The following is a 13,930-nucleotide window of genomic DNA, read 5'->3' as shown; positions in this document are numbered from 1 at the left end:
AACATAACCAATCTTGCGTTTTAGGGGGGATAGCATTGTCAAGACCTTTTTGTTAAACTCTTGCAAAAGGTTTTCTGCTGTGTGACTTTTCTCCAAGCCAAACATGGCTAGTGTTGCATGTTTCCGAGCAGCTTTGAAAACTTTGTCCGGGTCAACACCTGCGTTTAGCTTTGCTTTAACACCTGAAAAAGAGACCCAGTGTGCAGTGATGCACATGTAATCATGGCCTGGGCCACTGGTCCACATGTCTGTTGTCAGATGTATTGTGTGAACAGCACTCTTCTGCAAAGCTGCCCCAATCGCCTGCAGCACATCTTCATGTAGTGCTGGAACCGCAACTCTGGCAAAATAGAACCGGCTCGGAACTTTCCATTTAGGGCAGAGCGTTGCCACTAATTCAAGAAAACCTACCGCTTCTACAAAAGAAAAAGGTAGAAGGTCCACAGCTAGCATTTTAGCCAGCTTAGTGTTATACAGACGCGCCAGTGGGTGGTTGCGTTCATATGGCACGTCTGAAGTAAGCATTGTTCTAATGTTGCCCTGGACCAAGCATTTACGGGCTGATAATGACTTCGTTGACCCAATTTTGCTCGCTGGTGAACTTTTGTGCGTTGGTGTCTCACTCGCTCCAACACTCTTAGTGTGCCTCACATTGGGTGTGCTGCTGACAGGGGTACTGGGTGTAAGGGAAGTGTTTGACACGTCTTCTTCCTGCTCGTCATCATCAGATGAAACATCAACGTTTCCTTGAATTTGGCCTTTCTTGATCGCATCTAGGTGCGCAAACCATTTGACAGTGTGCTGTCTCCTAAGATGACCTCTCTGGCCTCCGGTACCATAGTTGGTACCTGGCTTACCACGACTAACTGCTTGCTTACAAATGGTACAAATGGCAAACTTTGGATTTTTTGGACAAACAGTAAAGAAGTCCCAAACTGGGGACTTGAAGTGTCTGTGGGACATGGAGGAGGCGGCGATACTGGTGGTGGTGGTCATGAAGCTAATGCCAGATGAAGTGGAGGATGTGGATTGCCCAACTTTTGTACGTTTTGCACTTTCACCGCCACTAATTAAGGTCGAGGTTGACGGAGGTCTCTTCTTGCCAGAAAGAAATATGGAAGCGGGACGAGTTGGTGTACTACTTAACTCCAATGATTGTGGTGTTTCCACTGCCTCCTCATCGACAACATCATCATCACGCTCAGCAGCTCTTCGGGCTAGGGTCAAAATGTCTGTTTGCTGCATGCCCGCTGGGGCTGCAGTGACCTTTATGATGACTGGGTCGTCGTTGGCAGAGTCTTCATCAGCAGCAGTATCCGCCACTTCTTGTTGAGACTCATCACACTCCATAACTCTGAGACTTTGGACGAGCTTCCTTTTACGCTTAACTACCTTTGTTTGTTCCCAAGTTTGATCCGTATCATCAGAAGGAGGTGTGCTTGAAGAGGATGTAGACACCACCCTTGATCTCTTCCTTGCTAGGGGTGTGGAAGACAATGAAGGATCATCAGGAGGAGTGGCTTCCTCAAATGATACCTCGCCTTGATTGTCGATTTCCTGATGTGCCCCAACTTCGGGAGGAACAACTATTGTGGGCACTTGTTGTGACCCTCCATGCACCTCTGCTTGCGCATCTCCTTGCGCTGCCTCTCCTTCCACATGTACTTGGGCTTGTACTTGCACATGTGATTGTTGTTGCGGCTGTGGTTGTTCAACACTCGTCAGATGAGCTACAACAACCTGTGTTGATTGAGGGACATTGCTGCTGCTTTCTTGCGATGAGCCAACATCACTGGTCGATGGTGATTGAAGAAGTATACTGGCTGCCTCTGCAGCACTCAAGGGCTTGGACTTAAGTTGGCGTGGTGGTGGTGGTGGCACTGAGCCCAATGGAGCGGGGGTGCTGCTGCCAGCTTGGTCCCCAGCAGATCCCGCTGCAGCTGCTGCAGGCATACTTTTTTTTTTACTCCCAAAAAAAGGGGCGGGCGGCACACCAGTGTCCTTGGTAACTTGCTTCTTCTGCTCCTTACTGGCACCTTTCTTGCTAGAGGAGCTACGGGTTACTTTTTTTGGGGCCATCTTCTTCAGAGCAGGTCAGCAGGCAGCAGTTGCACGAGTTGCAGAGGGTTCTGTGTCCAGACGTGACGTTGCGTGACGTTATGCTGCACACACCGCTGCAGGACTTCTTCCTGGCACTGGTGGTTCTATTGAGTCTTCTTGTGCACCTAAAAGCAATGGAAGACAGAGGAACATCAGTTCAGTTATACACCCCAAAAAATCGACAAAACACAGAAAAATGAGCACAATCCCATGCCATCCATGATGTTTACATTGAAGACACCCCACAGAAAGACTAGGGACATGCAAGTATGCAACACTCACTACCCCTGGGCATAAGGGATGAAAAGTAGGCAAAATAAGTGCAGGCCTCAGACACTGCCTCTCCTCAAAATGGCCCCCTTACACCCCAAGCACATGTTGCCTGTACCAGCCAGCACTCAAGATGGCCACCACCACCACCCACATGGCCAGTCCACATCAACAGTACACCCCCAAAAAACAGAAAACAGCCAGAAATCACCACAATCCAATGCCATCCATGATGTTTACATCAAAGAGAGTGAGACCACACCACAGGCACACTCAGTCCATGCACCAGCACCACCCCTGGGCAAGGAAAAGGCCACACCAGCAGCCCCCCAAAAACGACAAAAAACAATAAAATCTGCACAATCCCAGCCCATCCATGGCCTCAATGGTGTTTAAATTCAAGAAGACACCCCACAGAAAGACTAGGCCCATGCAACACTCACCACCCCTGGGCAAAGGGCCACACCAGCAGGCCCAAAAAAACGACAAAAAACAATAAAATCTGCACAATCCCAGCCCATCCATGGCCTCAATGGTGTTTAAATTCAAGAAGACACCCCTCAGAAACACTAGGCCCATGCAACACTCACTACCCCTGGGCATAAGGGATGAAAAGTAGGCAAAATAAGTGCAGGCCTCAGACACTGCCTCTCCTCAAAATGGCCCCCTTACACCCCAAGCACATGTTGCCTGTACCAGCCAGCACTCAAGATGGCCACCACCACCACCCACATGGCCAGTCCACATCAACAGTACACCCCCAAAAAACAGAAAAACAGCCAGAAATCACCACAATCCAATGCCATCCATGATGTTTACATCAAAGAGAGTGAGACCACACCACAGGCACACTCAGTCCATGCACCACCACCACCCCTGGGCAAGCAAAAGGCCACACCAGCAGCCCCCCAAAAACGACAAAAAACAATAAAATCTGCACAATCCCAGCCCATCCATGGCCTCAATGGTGTTTAAATTCAAGAAGACACCCCACAGAAAGACTAGGCCCATGCAACACTCACCACCCCTGGGCAAAGGGCCACACCAGCAGGCCCAAAAAAACGACAAAAAACAATAAAATCTGCACAATCCCAGCCCATCCATGGCCTCAATGGTGTTTAAATTCAAGAAGACACCCCTCAGAAACACTAGGCCCATGCAACACTCACTACCCCTGGGCATAAGGGATGAAAAGTAGGCAAAATAAGTGCAGGCCTCAGACACTGCCTCTCCTCAAAATGGCCCCCTTACACCCCAAGCACATGTTGCCTGTACCAGCCAGCACTCAAGATGGCCACCACCACCACCCACATGGCCAGTCCACATCAACAGTACACCCCCAAAAAACAGAAAAACAGCCAGAAATCACCACAATCCAATGCCATCCATGATGTTTACATCAAAGAGAGTGAGACCACACCACAGGCACACTCAGTCCATGCACCACCACCACCCCTGGGCAAGCAAAAGGCCACACCAGCAGCCCCCCAAAAACGACAAAAAACAATAAAATCTGCACAATCCCAGCCCATCCATGGCCTCAATGGTGTTTAAATTCAAGAAGACACCCCTCAGAAACACTAGGCCCATGCAACACTCACTACCCCTGGGCATAAGGGATGAAAAGTAGGCAAAATAAGTGCAGGCCTCAGACACTGCCTCTCCTCAAAATGGCCCCCTTACACCCCAAGCACATGTTGCCTGTACCAGCCAGCACTCAAGATGGCCACCACCACCACCCACATGGCCAGTCCACATCAACAGTACACCCCCAAAAAACAGAAAAACAGCCAGAAATCACCACAATCCAATGCCATCCATGATGTTTACATCAAAGAGAGTGAGACCACACCACAGGCACACTCAGTCCATGCACCACCACCACCCCTGGGCAAGCAAAAGGCCACACCAGCAGCCCCCCAAAAACGACAAAAAACAATAAAATCTGCACAATCCCAGCCCATCCATGGCCTCAATGGTGTTTAAATTCAAGAAGACACCCCACAGAAAGACTAGGCCCATGCAACACTCACCACCCCTGGGCAAAGGGCCACACCAGCAGGCCCAAAAAAACGACAAAAAACAATAAAATCTGCACAATCCCAGCCCATCCATGGCCTCAATGGTGTTTAAATTCAAGAAGACACCCCTCAGAAACACTAGGCCCATGCAACACTCACTACCCCTGGGCATAAGGGATGAAAAGTAGGCAAAATAAGTGCAGGCCTCAGACATTGCCTCTCCTCAAAATGGCCCACTTACACCCCAAGCACATGTTGCCTGTACCAGCCAGCACTCAAGATGGCCACCACCACCACCCACATGGCCAGTCCACATCAACAGTACACCCCCAAAAAACAGAAAAACAGCCAGAAATCACCACAATCCATTGCCATCCATGATGTTTACATCAAAGAGAGTGAGACCACACCACAGGCACACTCAGTCCATGCACCAGCACCACCCCTGGGCAAGGAAAAGGCCACACCAGCAGCCCCCCAAAAACGACAAAAAACAATAAAATCTGCACAATCCCAGCCCATCCATGGCCTCAATGGTGTTTAAATTCAAGAAGACACCCCAGAGAAAGACTAGGCCCATGCAACACTCACCACCCCTGGGCAAAGGGCCACACCAGCAGGCCCAAAAAAACGACAAAAAACAATAAAATCTGCACAATCCCAGCCCATCCATGGCCTCAATGGTGTTTAAATTCAAGAAGACACCCCTCAGAAACACTAGGCCCATGCAACACTCACTACCCCTGGGCATAAGGGATGAAAAGTAGGCAAAATAAGTGCAGGCCTCAGACACTGCCTCTCCTCAAAATGGCCCCCTTACACCCCAAGCACATGTTGCCTGTACCAGCCAGCACTCAAGATGGCCACCACCACCACCCACATGGCCAGTCCACATCAACAGTACACCCCCAAAAAACAGAAAAACAGCCAGAAATCACCACAATCCAATGCCATCCATGATGTTTACATCAAAGAGAGTGAGACCACACCACAGGCACACTCAGTCCATGCACCACCACCACCCCTGGGCAAGCAAAAGGCCACACCAGCAGCCCCCCAAAAACGACAAAAAACAATAAAATCTGCACAATCCCAGCCCATCCATGGCCTCAATGGTGTTTAAATTCAAGAAGACACCCCACAGAAAGACTAGGCCCATGCAACACTCACCACCCCTGGGCAAAGGGCCACACCAGCAGGCCCAAAAAAACGACAAAAAACAATAAAATCTGCACAATCCCAGCCCATCCATGGCCTCAATGGTGTTTAAATTCAACAAAACAGTTGTATCATGCACCCATAACCAACCCTGGTCCTACTGGATACTGTGGCTACCCACAATATAATTTATTTAATTTTCTGAAAAAGTTCCAAAATTGTACTTGCAGCAACTGTAATGCCCCAAACAAACTTACTTGTGAACGTTGATTTCTAATCCAAAAGTGATCCAAAGACAGTCAAAAAGGCCTCAAATCCAAATATCCAGCAGCACCCACAAAAAGTAATCCTTCCAGCTCCAGATCCAAATGAAAGTGACCAGGAGATGGACAAAGCACTGGGAGGAGCCTGCTGGACAGGAACAGGAAGTTGGAGACTGTGGGGCACTTCCTTCCTCCCCCCCCCAAAATGGACTCCTTGCAAAAAAAAAGGCCATGCAAATGTCAACCTGAGGAGTGATTCTGATAAAAATCATAATTTTCTGAAGGTTTATCCTGTTTGCTGGTGATTTTCTTGTGCGAAATTGCAAAATCTCTATTTCGCAAGTGCGAGATTGTTCCTTTCCGCCGCAACTACGTGTTCGCAATTGCGAACTCTCGCGAGGTGTGCTGTGCAAGGTGGCAAGCCGCGAGTACGTATTCGCGGGCGACAAACTCCCGCGGGAACACGCAGCAAGATCTAAAATGGCGCGTCACTCGCAAAGAAAAACAACTCGGCAAACGCTAAAATGACGGAAAGTGAAGGCCGTGCACCACGCCGCGCGCCGCAACCAAGCAAAAAATCCGCCGCGAGCGGATTCACGGATTTTCGACAAATTCGCGAGCGTTCGCGGATTGCGAATTTGCCGAAAATCCGAAAAATCCGCGAGCGGAGCGGATTTTACGCCCATGCTTAAGTACAATGTAATTGTGTGGCTTGTATTTATGTGGCACTGAGTCATATTGATTTTAGCGCATGTTGCATTGAGTGCAGTGTAATTATGTAGCATATAATTATGTGGCACTGAGTGGTATTGTGTGGAGTGTGTGTTGCATTCAGTAGAGTGTAACTATGTCGCGTCTAATTATGTGGCAATGAGTGGTATTTGTGGTGTATGTTGCATTGAGCGCAGTGTAATTATGTGGGGTGTAATCATGTGGTACTGAGTGCTATTTGGAGTGTATGTTGCATTGAGCGCAGTGTAATTATGTGGCGTGTTATTATGTGGCACTGAGTGGTATTTGGAATGTATGTTGCATTGAGTGCAGTGTAATAATGTGGTGTGGAACTATGTGGCACTGAGTGGTATTTGGAGTGCATGTTGCGTGGAGCGCAGTATAAATACGTTGCATATAATTATGTGGCACTGAGTGGTATTTTCTGCAGTGTATGTTGTATTCAGTAGAGTAATTATGTGGCGTGTAATTATGTGGCACTGAGTGGTATTGTTTGGGTTGTATGTTGCATTGAGTGCAGTGTGATTATGTAGCATATAATTACGTGGCACTGAGTGGTATTGTGTGGAGTGTGTTGCATTCAGTAGAGTGTAATTATGTGCCGTGTCATTATATGGTACTGAGTGGTATTTGGAGTGTATGTTGAATAGAGTGCAGTGTAATTATGTGGCATGTAATTATGTGGCACTGAGTTGTATTTGGAGTGTATGTTGCATTGAGTGCGGTGTAATTATGTGGCGTGTAACTATGTAGCACTGAGAGGTATTTGGAGTGTATGTTGCATGGAGTGCAGTAAAATTATGTGGCATGTAATTAGGTGGCACTGAGTGGTATTTGGAGTGTATGTCGAATTGAGTGCAGTGTAATTATGTGGCGTGTAATTATGTGACACTGAGTTGTATTTGGAGTTTATGTTGCATTGATTACAGTGTAAATATATGGCATGTAACTATGTGACACTGAGTGGTATTTCGAGTGCATGTTGCGTGGAGCGCAGTGTAAAGAAGTGGCATATAATTATGTGGCACTAAGTGGTATTGTATGGAGTGTATGTTGTATTCAGAAGAGTAATTATGTGGGGTGTAATTATGTGGCATTGAGTGGTATTCTTTGGAGTGTATGTTGCATTGAGTGCAGTGTAATTATGCAGCATATAATTATGTGGCACTGAGTGGTATTGTGTGAAGTGTGGTGCTTTCAGTAGAGTGTAATTATGTGGCGTGTAATTATGTGGTACTGAGTGGTATTTGGAGTGTATGTTGAATTGAGTGCAGTGTAATTATGTGGCGTTTAACTATGTAGCACTGAGTGGTATTTGGAGTGTATGTTAAATTGAGTGCAGTGTGCTCATGTGGCGTGTAACTATGTGGCGTATAATTATGTGGCACTGAGTGGTATTTGGAGTGCATTTTGCATTGAGTGTAGTGCAATTATGTGACGGATAATTATGTGGCAATGAGTGATATTTGGAGTGTATGTTGCATTGAGTGCAGTATAATTAAGTGAGGGTGATAGATAGATAGATAGATAGATAGATAGATAGATAGATAGATAGATAGATAGATAGATAGATAGATAGATAGACATATAGACAGATAGATAGATAGATAGATAGATAGATAGATAGATAGATAGATAGATAGATAGATAGATAGATAGATAGATAGATAGATAGATAGATAGATAGATAGATAGATAGATAGATAGATAGATAGATAGATAGATAGATAGATAGATGGTAGTGTGTGTGGTTGTGTGTGTGGTTGTGGTTGTGTGTGTGTAGTTTTGTGTGTGGGGTTGCGTGTGTGGCATTGTGTGTGTGGTGGTGTGTGTGGTTGTGTGTGTTGTGTTTTGGTTGTGTGTGTGGTTGTGTGTTGTGTTTGGGGTTGTGTGTGTGGTTGTGGGGATGTGTCTGTGTGTGTGGTTGTGTGTGTGCTTGTGGTTGTGTGCGTGTGGTTGTGTGTGTGTGGTTGTGTGTGGTTGTGTGTGTGGGTGTGTGTGTGTGTGTGGGTGGTTGTGTGTGTGTGTAGTTGTGTGTGTGTGGGAGTTGTGTGTTTGTGGATTTGTGGGTGTGTGGTTTTGTATGTGTGTGGGGTTGTATGGGTGTAGGGTTGTGTGTGTTGGTTGTGTGTGTGTGGGGGGTTGTGTGTGTGTGAGGGGTTTTGTGTATGGGGTGTTGTGTGTGTGGGGGGTTGTATGTGTGTGGGGTTGTGTGTGGGTGGGTTGTGTGTGTGGGGTTGTGTGTGGTGGGGGTTATGTGCTGGGGTTTTGTGTGTGGGGGGTTGTGCGTGTGGGGGGTTGTGTGTGTGGGGTTGTGTGTATCTAGGGTTGTGCGTATGGGGGTTTTGTGTGTGGGGTTATGTGTGTGTGGCTGTGTGTTGTGTTTGGGGTTGTGTGTGTGGTTGTGGGGATGTGTGTGGTTGTGTGTGTGCTTGTGATTGTGTGTGGTTGTGTGTGTGTGGTTGTTTGTGTGGTTGTGTGTGTGGGTGTGTGTGTGGGTGGTTGTGTGTGTGTGTAGTTGTGTGTGTGTGGGCTTGTGGGTGTATGGGTTTGTATGTGTGTGGGGTTGTATGGGTGTGGGGTTGTGTGTGTTGGTTGTGTGTGTGGGGGGTTTGTGTGTGTGTGAGGGGTTTTGTGTATGGGGTGTTGTGTGTGTGTGGGGTCATATGTGTGTGGGGTTGTGTGTGGGTGGGTTGTGTGTGTGGGGTTGTGTGTGTGGGGGGTTGTGTGCTGGGGGTTGTATATGTGGGGGGTTGTTTGTGTGGGGCTGTGTGTGTGGGGTTGTATGTGCGGGGGGCTGTGTGTCAGGCTGTGTGTGTGGGTGTCTGTGTGGGGGGTGTGGGTGTGTGGGTGGTGTGTATGTGTGTGGTGTGTGTGGGGTGTAGGAGTGTGTGTGTGGGCGTGTCTGTGTGTGGGGTGTGTCTGTGTGTGGGTGTGTGTGTGTGGTGTTGTGTGTGTGGAGTTGTGTGTGTGGGGTTGTCTGTGTGGGGTTGTGGATGGGTTGTATGTGTGTGGGGTTGTGTGTGTGCATGAGGTTGTGTGTGTGCATGGGGTTGTGTGCGTGGGGTTGTGTGTGTGGGGTTGTGTGTGTGGGGTTGTGTATGTGGGGTGCTGTGCGTGTGGGTGGTTGTGTGTGTAGGGGGTTGTGTGTGTGGGGGAGTTATGTGTATGTGCAGGTTTGTGTGTGTGTGGGGTGTGTGGGGGTGGGGGTGTGTGTTGGGTGTGTGTGGGGTGTGTTTGTGTGTGGGATGGGTATGGGGGGTGTGTGGGTGTGTCTGTGTGTAGGTGTATGTGGGGGGTTGTGTAAGAAGAAAAAGAAAGAATTTTATTGAGAATGACCTTCAATTAAAGTGAACTGATATTAAGGAAGGTGGATTTGGTGAGCATATAATAAGATGGGTGAGATATAGAACTAGTATCAACAAGTGGCAACCTTGATAAAATTGAGAATTTCTCAAACGTTGTCATAATAAAACTTTTCAAAGATTATTACATAACTCTTGTAAACTGGGCGAAGATTGTATTCCAATGTAAGAAAGGGTAGGGGCATACAATAGTAAAAACTTTGGATTTGTTGGGGGTAATTAGATATAGGGGTGCTATAAATGTTAACTCTTTGCGTGCTTCTGTCGGCCGTTGGCCGACTGGAGCACTACCTCGTCCATTTTGCGGTAGTGCCGCACTGCCGTGAAATCGCGGCCGCGACAAAGGGATAAATAAAACAGATATCAAGCACTTTCTTGTATTCATATAGGGCTTGATGATAAAAGGATGAGCCCTAAGTTGCATAGTGCAGTGCCATTCAATCTCCAGTTGTTTGCAGCATGGTTTTGTGTCCATTAATTAAAATGGACGACCACAACGCAGCAGGATGGAGACGTTTGCAAAGAAATTACTTAAGTGTATGGATGACGGAATGACAAATGCAGTGGTAATCGATTCATTGTAAGTTTTAGTATGGATTTTAGGGTCTGCTTAAAGAGTAGGTTGGTTTTATTAGGAGATTCGCCCATGCTGTCAGCTAAAAACAAGCTAATAGAGGGTTAAGCACAGGCTAATTTAGTGACTATTGGCGGTTCACGATGACAGTGATTGTGACTGTTGCTTGAGAATGGCTCCCACCCCCATCAACCAACAACCCAATTTCTCACATTGATAAACTGTAGAACCTGATTTACTGACATCATGGCTATTGGTAAGAGCAAAGTGACTGTGTCTGTTCAGATTATTGGCAATGATTGCCTTTTAGCATTAGCAATATTTCATACAGATGTTGAAGAGTTGATTTAGGGTGTGATCAAATGGAATCAGAAAGGAATACTTGCCAAGTGCTTCTCTTCAAATAAAAGCCCTAAATGAAGCCTGCTGTTTATGTAGGATGCCAGTTTCGGGGTTAAAGGGCAGCAGTGTAGTGTTAAAGAGACATTAGAGCAGTAAATTGCTGCTGTCTAAGTGGGAGAGGACTATGGCCTGGAATTTTTCCAAAGCTGGTTTCCACTAGAACGTTTTCATGTTCTTCAATAGGGTCAGGATTCACCTTACTGTGAATCCTGTTTTTTTTCCAAAAAGTCACCAATAAGGGTGCCTATGAATGAGCATGGCCATAACAATGACGCTGTAAGCAGTTGCAAATTTAGGCCTCGCACCTTCTTGTCAACAGACTGCAGGAAGCCAACCAACCGTGACCGCATGTCGGGAAATATGTTCGTCAATTGAAGGGGTGTGTGCAAGCACTAACAGCAAGTCTCCACAATAGCGTGAGTGCGACTCGACGAAGCCATGATCCGGGGTGGGGGCGCCCCCACCGCAGAAAGAAGGCAGTGGGGGTGAAAGCTCGCATCGTTGGGGAAAAGAGGGATGGCTTTTAGGGGGTGGGGGGGTCGTCAGGATCCCGGTGAGGGGGGAGAGCTGGGATCGGCTGGGAAGTGCTGCAGCTCTATATGAACAAGCAATAACTGGATTTACTGATCACATAAATGCGAAAAAAGAGACATGCTGCTCAAGAGAGGGGTTGCAGTCACCTTGATAAGGATTTTATTTGGCATTATATTACATGTGTGATATATAGTAGGAAAAATTCAATAAGAAATGTCGGTAATCCTGCCTGACGGAGTTTGCCTCCGGCATCTATACAGGCGCAGTTCCCGCTAGGTATACTTGTGCCATCGACTGTATAAAGTGTGTATTGCTCAAGCATGAATAGTCATACCGACCACATGAGTTAATTGATTAAAAAAATTGGAACAGAGTCGCAAAAATGTTCAGTGGGGGCAGAAAGTGTAATCTTTGAAGCCAAACGTGGTTTTGCACATATTTATATTGTGGCATATTGAGTTTGATAGTAATTCAACTTAATGCAGTGTATTATCTTGGTAACATATCTTCTTTTTACATTTTCTCAGAGCTCTTCTCACCTCGTTGTTTCTCAATCTATAAATAAACGGATTTAACATTGGAATGACAATAGTAAACATCACAGCAAACAGCTTGTCTTTTTCCAGTGACACCTCGGATGTTGTTTTCATATAGGCACCAAACTCACTTCCATAGAACATGATGACAGCAGTCAGGTGAGCGGAACAGGTGGAAAATGACTTTTGCCTCCCACTGGTGGAAGACATCTTCATTATATTTGTAATAATTAACACATATGAAATAATTGTTAAAATAAATGGACACAGTCCCATCACTGCTCCTTCTGCAAAAGTTACAATATTAATGACAAATGTGTCTGTGCAAGAGAGTTTCAGAAGAGCAGTAAAATCACAAAAGAAGTGATTGATTTCATGGGATCCACAAAAGGATAGATTTGATATTAAAACAGCAAGTGGGATGATGTCCAGAAAGCCAAGCATCCAAGAGGCAACAGCCAGTAACACCACTGCTCTCTTGCTCATTATAACTGTATAGCGAAGGGGGTGGCATATGGCAACATACCTGTCCAGAGCCATGACCGAAAGCAAGAAAAACTCTGTGCTTATGAAGGAAGAGCAAACATAGAATTGAAGAATGCAGGCAAAGAAATTAATTGATTTATTGCCTGTTAAACAAATCTCCAACATTTTCGGAATGGTGCCAGATGAGAAACACATATCTAGGAAGGACAAGTTCATGAGAAAATAGTACATGGGCTTCTGAAGATAATAATCAGTGCATATTATTGTGATTATGACAAGGTTTCCGAGCAGGGTTGTTAAATACATATGAAGAAACACAATGAAAATTAGAACTTGAAGCTGAGAGTTTTGTGATAACCCCAGGATGGAAAATTCAGTGTAGAAAGATTGATTCAACTTTTCCATATTTACAGAAAAAGGAAGAACGGCTGACAAAGGTTATGCACAAGTGCCTATGAGGTATGATATATGTGTCAATGTTCTGTGCACAAAACGTCCAGTGTGTGCCGTACCAGCACTCCACTGCAAGGCAGATCCAAAAGTCATATACAAAGGGACGGTGCACCAGAGAAGAGAGTCCACAGCATCCAATTCGTTATAAGTGATTCTTTTATTGAATTTCCAATTAAAAAACAAACTCCTCAGCCAACGCGGTTCGTTCTCTAGGAACTTCGTCAGGGCTGAAACAATCCAAAATACATAATCAAAATTCAGTAACAAAGACAAAAAATATACAAGCACCTAATGTGAAAATTATACTAAACACAAGAATTAAAAACAAATGAAAAACGCCCAGCTCAAAACACCATTGTGTACTCATACAATTTAAAACATTTAGGGGAAAAATTAATTAGACCGTCATAAACATTACAATACATACATAAAATCTTCATAAAATCAGATAGTGACAGTATCTAAACTTTCTTCGATACCACAGACTTGTTGCCACATCTTTGCCCTGACGCCTACCTGTTTTTGCCAGCATTGATACCACTCTACTGCCCTCGGTTGAGCGCCCTCCCGCCTCCCGCTGCCCGACTCCCCTGTCACTCAGGAGTCCCGGTGGGCGAGTGGAGCGTGGGACGAGGGGGATTAGAAACCACACTCCCCAGCATCCCAAGCGGCGCACGCCGCGTCACCACCGCGCCAGGAGGCGCTGAAATAGCGCGTCACCCCGGTCGAGGGGGAGAACTTTCTTCGATACCACAGACTTGTTGCCACATCTTTGCCCTGACGCCTACCTGTTTTTGCCAGCATTGATACCACTCTACTGCCCTCGGTTGAGCGCCCTCCCGCCTCCCGCTGCCCGACTCCCCTGTCACTCAGGAGTCCCGGTGGCCGAGTGGAGCGTGGGACGAGGGGGATTAGAAACCACACTCCCCAGCATCCCGAGCGGCGCACGCCGCGTCACCACCGCGCCAGGAGGCGCTGAAATAGCGCGTCACCCCGGTCGAGGGGGAGAACTTTCTTCGATACCACAGACTTGTTG

At 46.5% G+C, this 13,930-nt stretch overlaps 1 protein-coding gene across 1 annotated transcript; it reads right to left on the bottom strand.

Moving 5' to 3' along the window:
* Positions 1 to 11,895: 11,895 nt before the first annotated feature.
* LOC144769942 (olfactory receptor 1f45-like) lies at positions 11,896 to 12,846 on the bottom strand. Its single transcript, XM_078654136.1, has one exon. The coding sequence runs from the start codon at positions 12,844 to 12,846 to the stop codon at positions 11,896 to 11,898; it is 951 nt and encodes a 316-aa protein (XP_078510262.1).
* Positions 12,847 to 13,930: the final 1,084 nt, after the last annotated feature.

This window comes from Lissotriton helveticus, chromosome 7 (genome assembly GCF_964261635.1).
Source record: "Lissotriton helveticus chromosome 7, aLisHel1.1, whole genome shotgun sequence".
Classification (NCBI taxonomy): domain Eukaryota; kingdom Metazoa; phylum Chordata; class Amphibia; order Caudata; family Salamandridae; genus Lissotriton; species Lissotriton helveticus.
This window is presented reverse-complemented; position numbering and strand designations above follow the sequence as displayed.

Bases quoted from the DNA above. Each gene is read 5' to 3' on its own strand.
- LOC144769942 (XM_078654136.1), bottom strand. From the start codon at position 12,846: ATGGAAAAGTTGAATCAATCTTTCTACACTGAATTTTCCATCCTGGGG.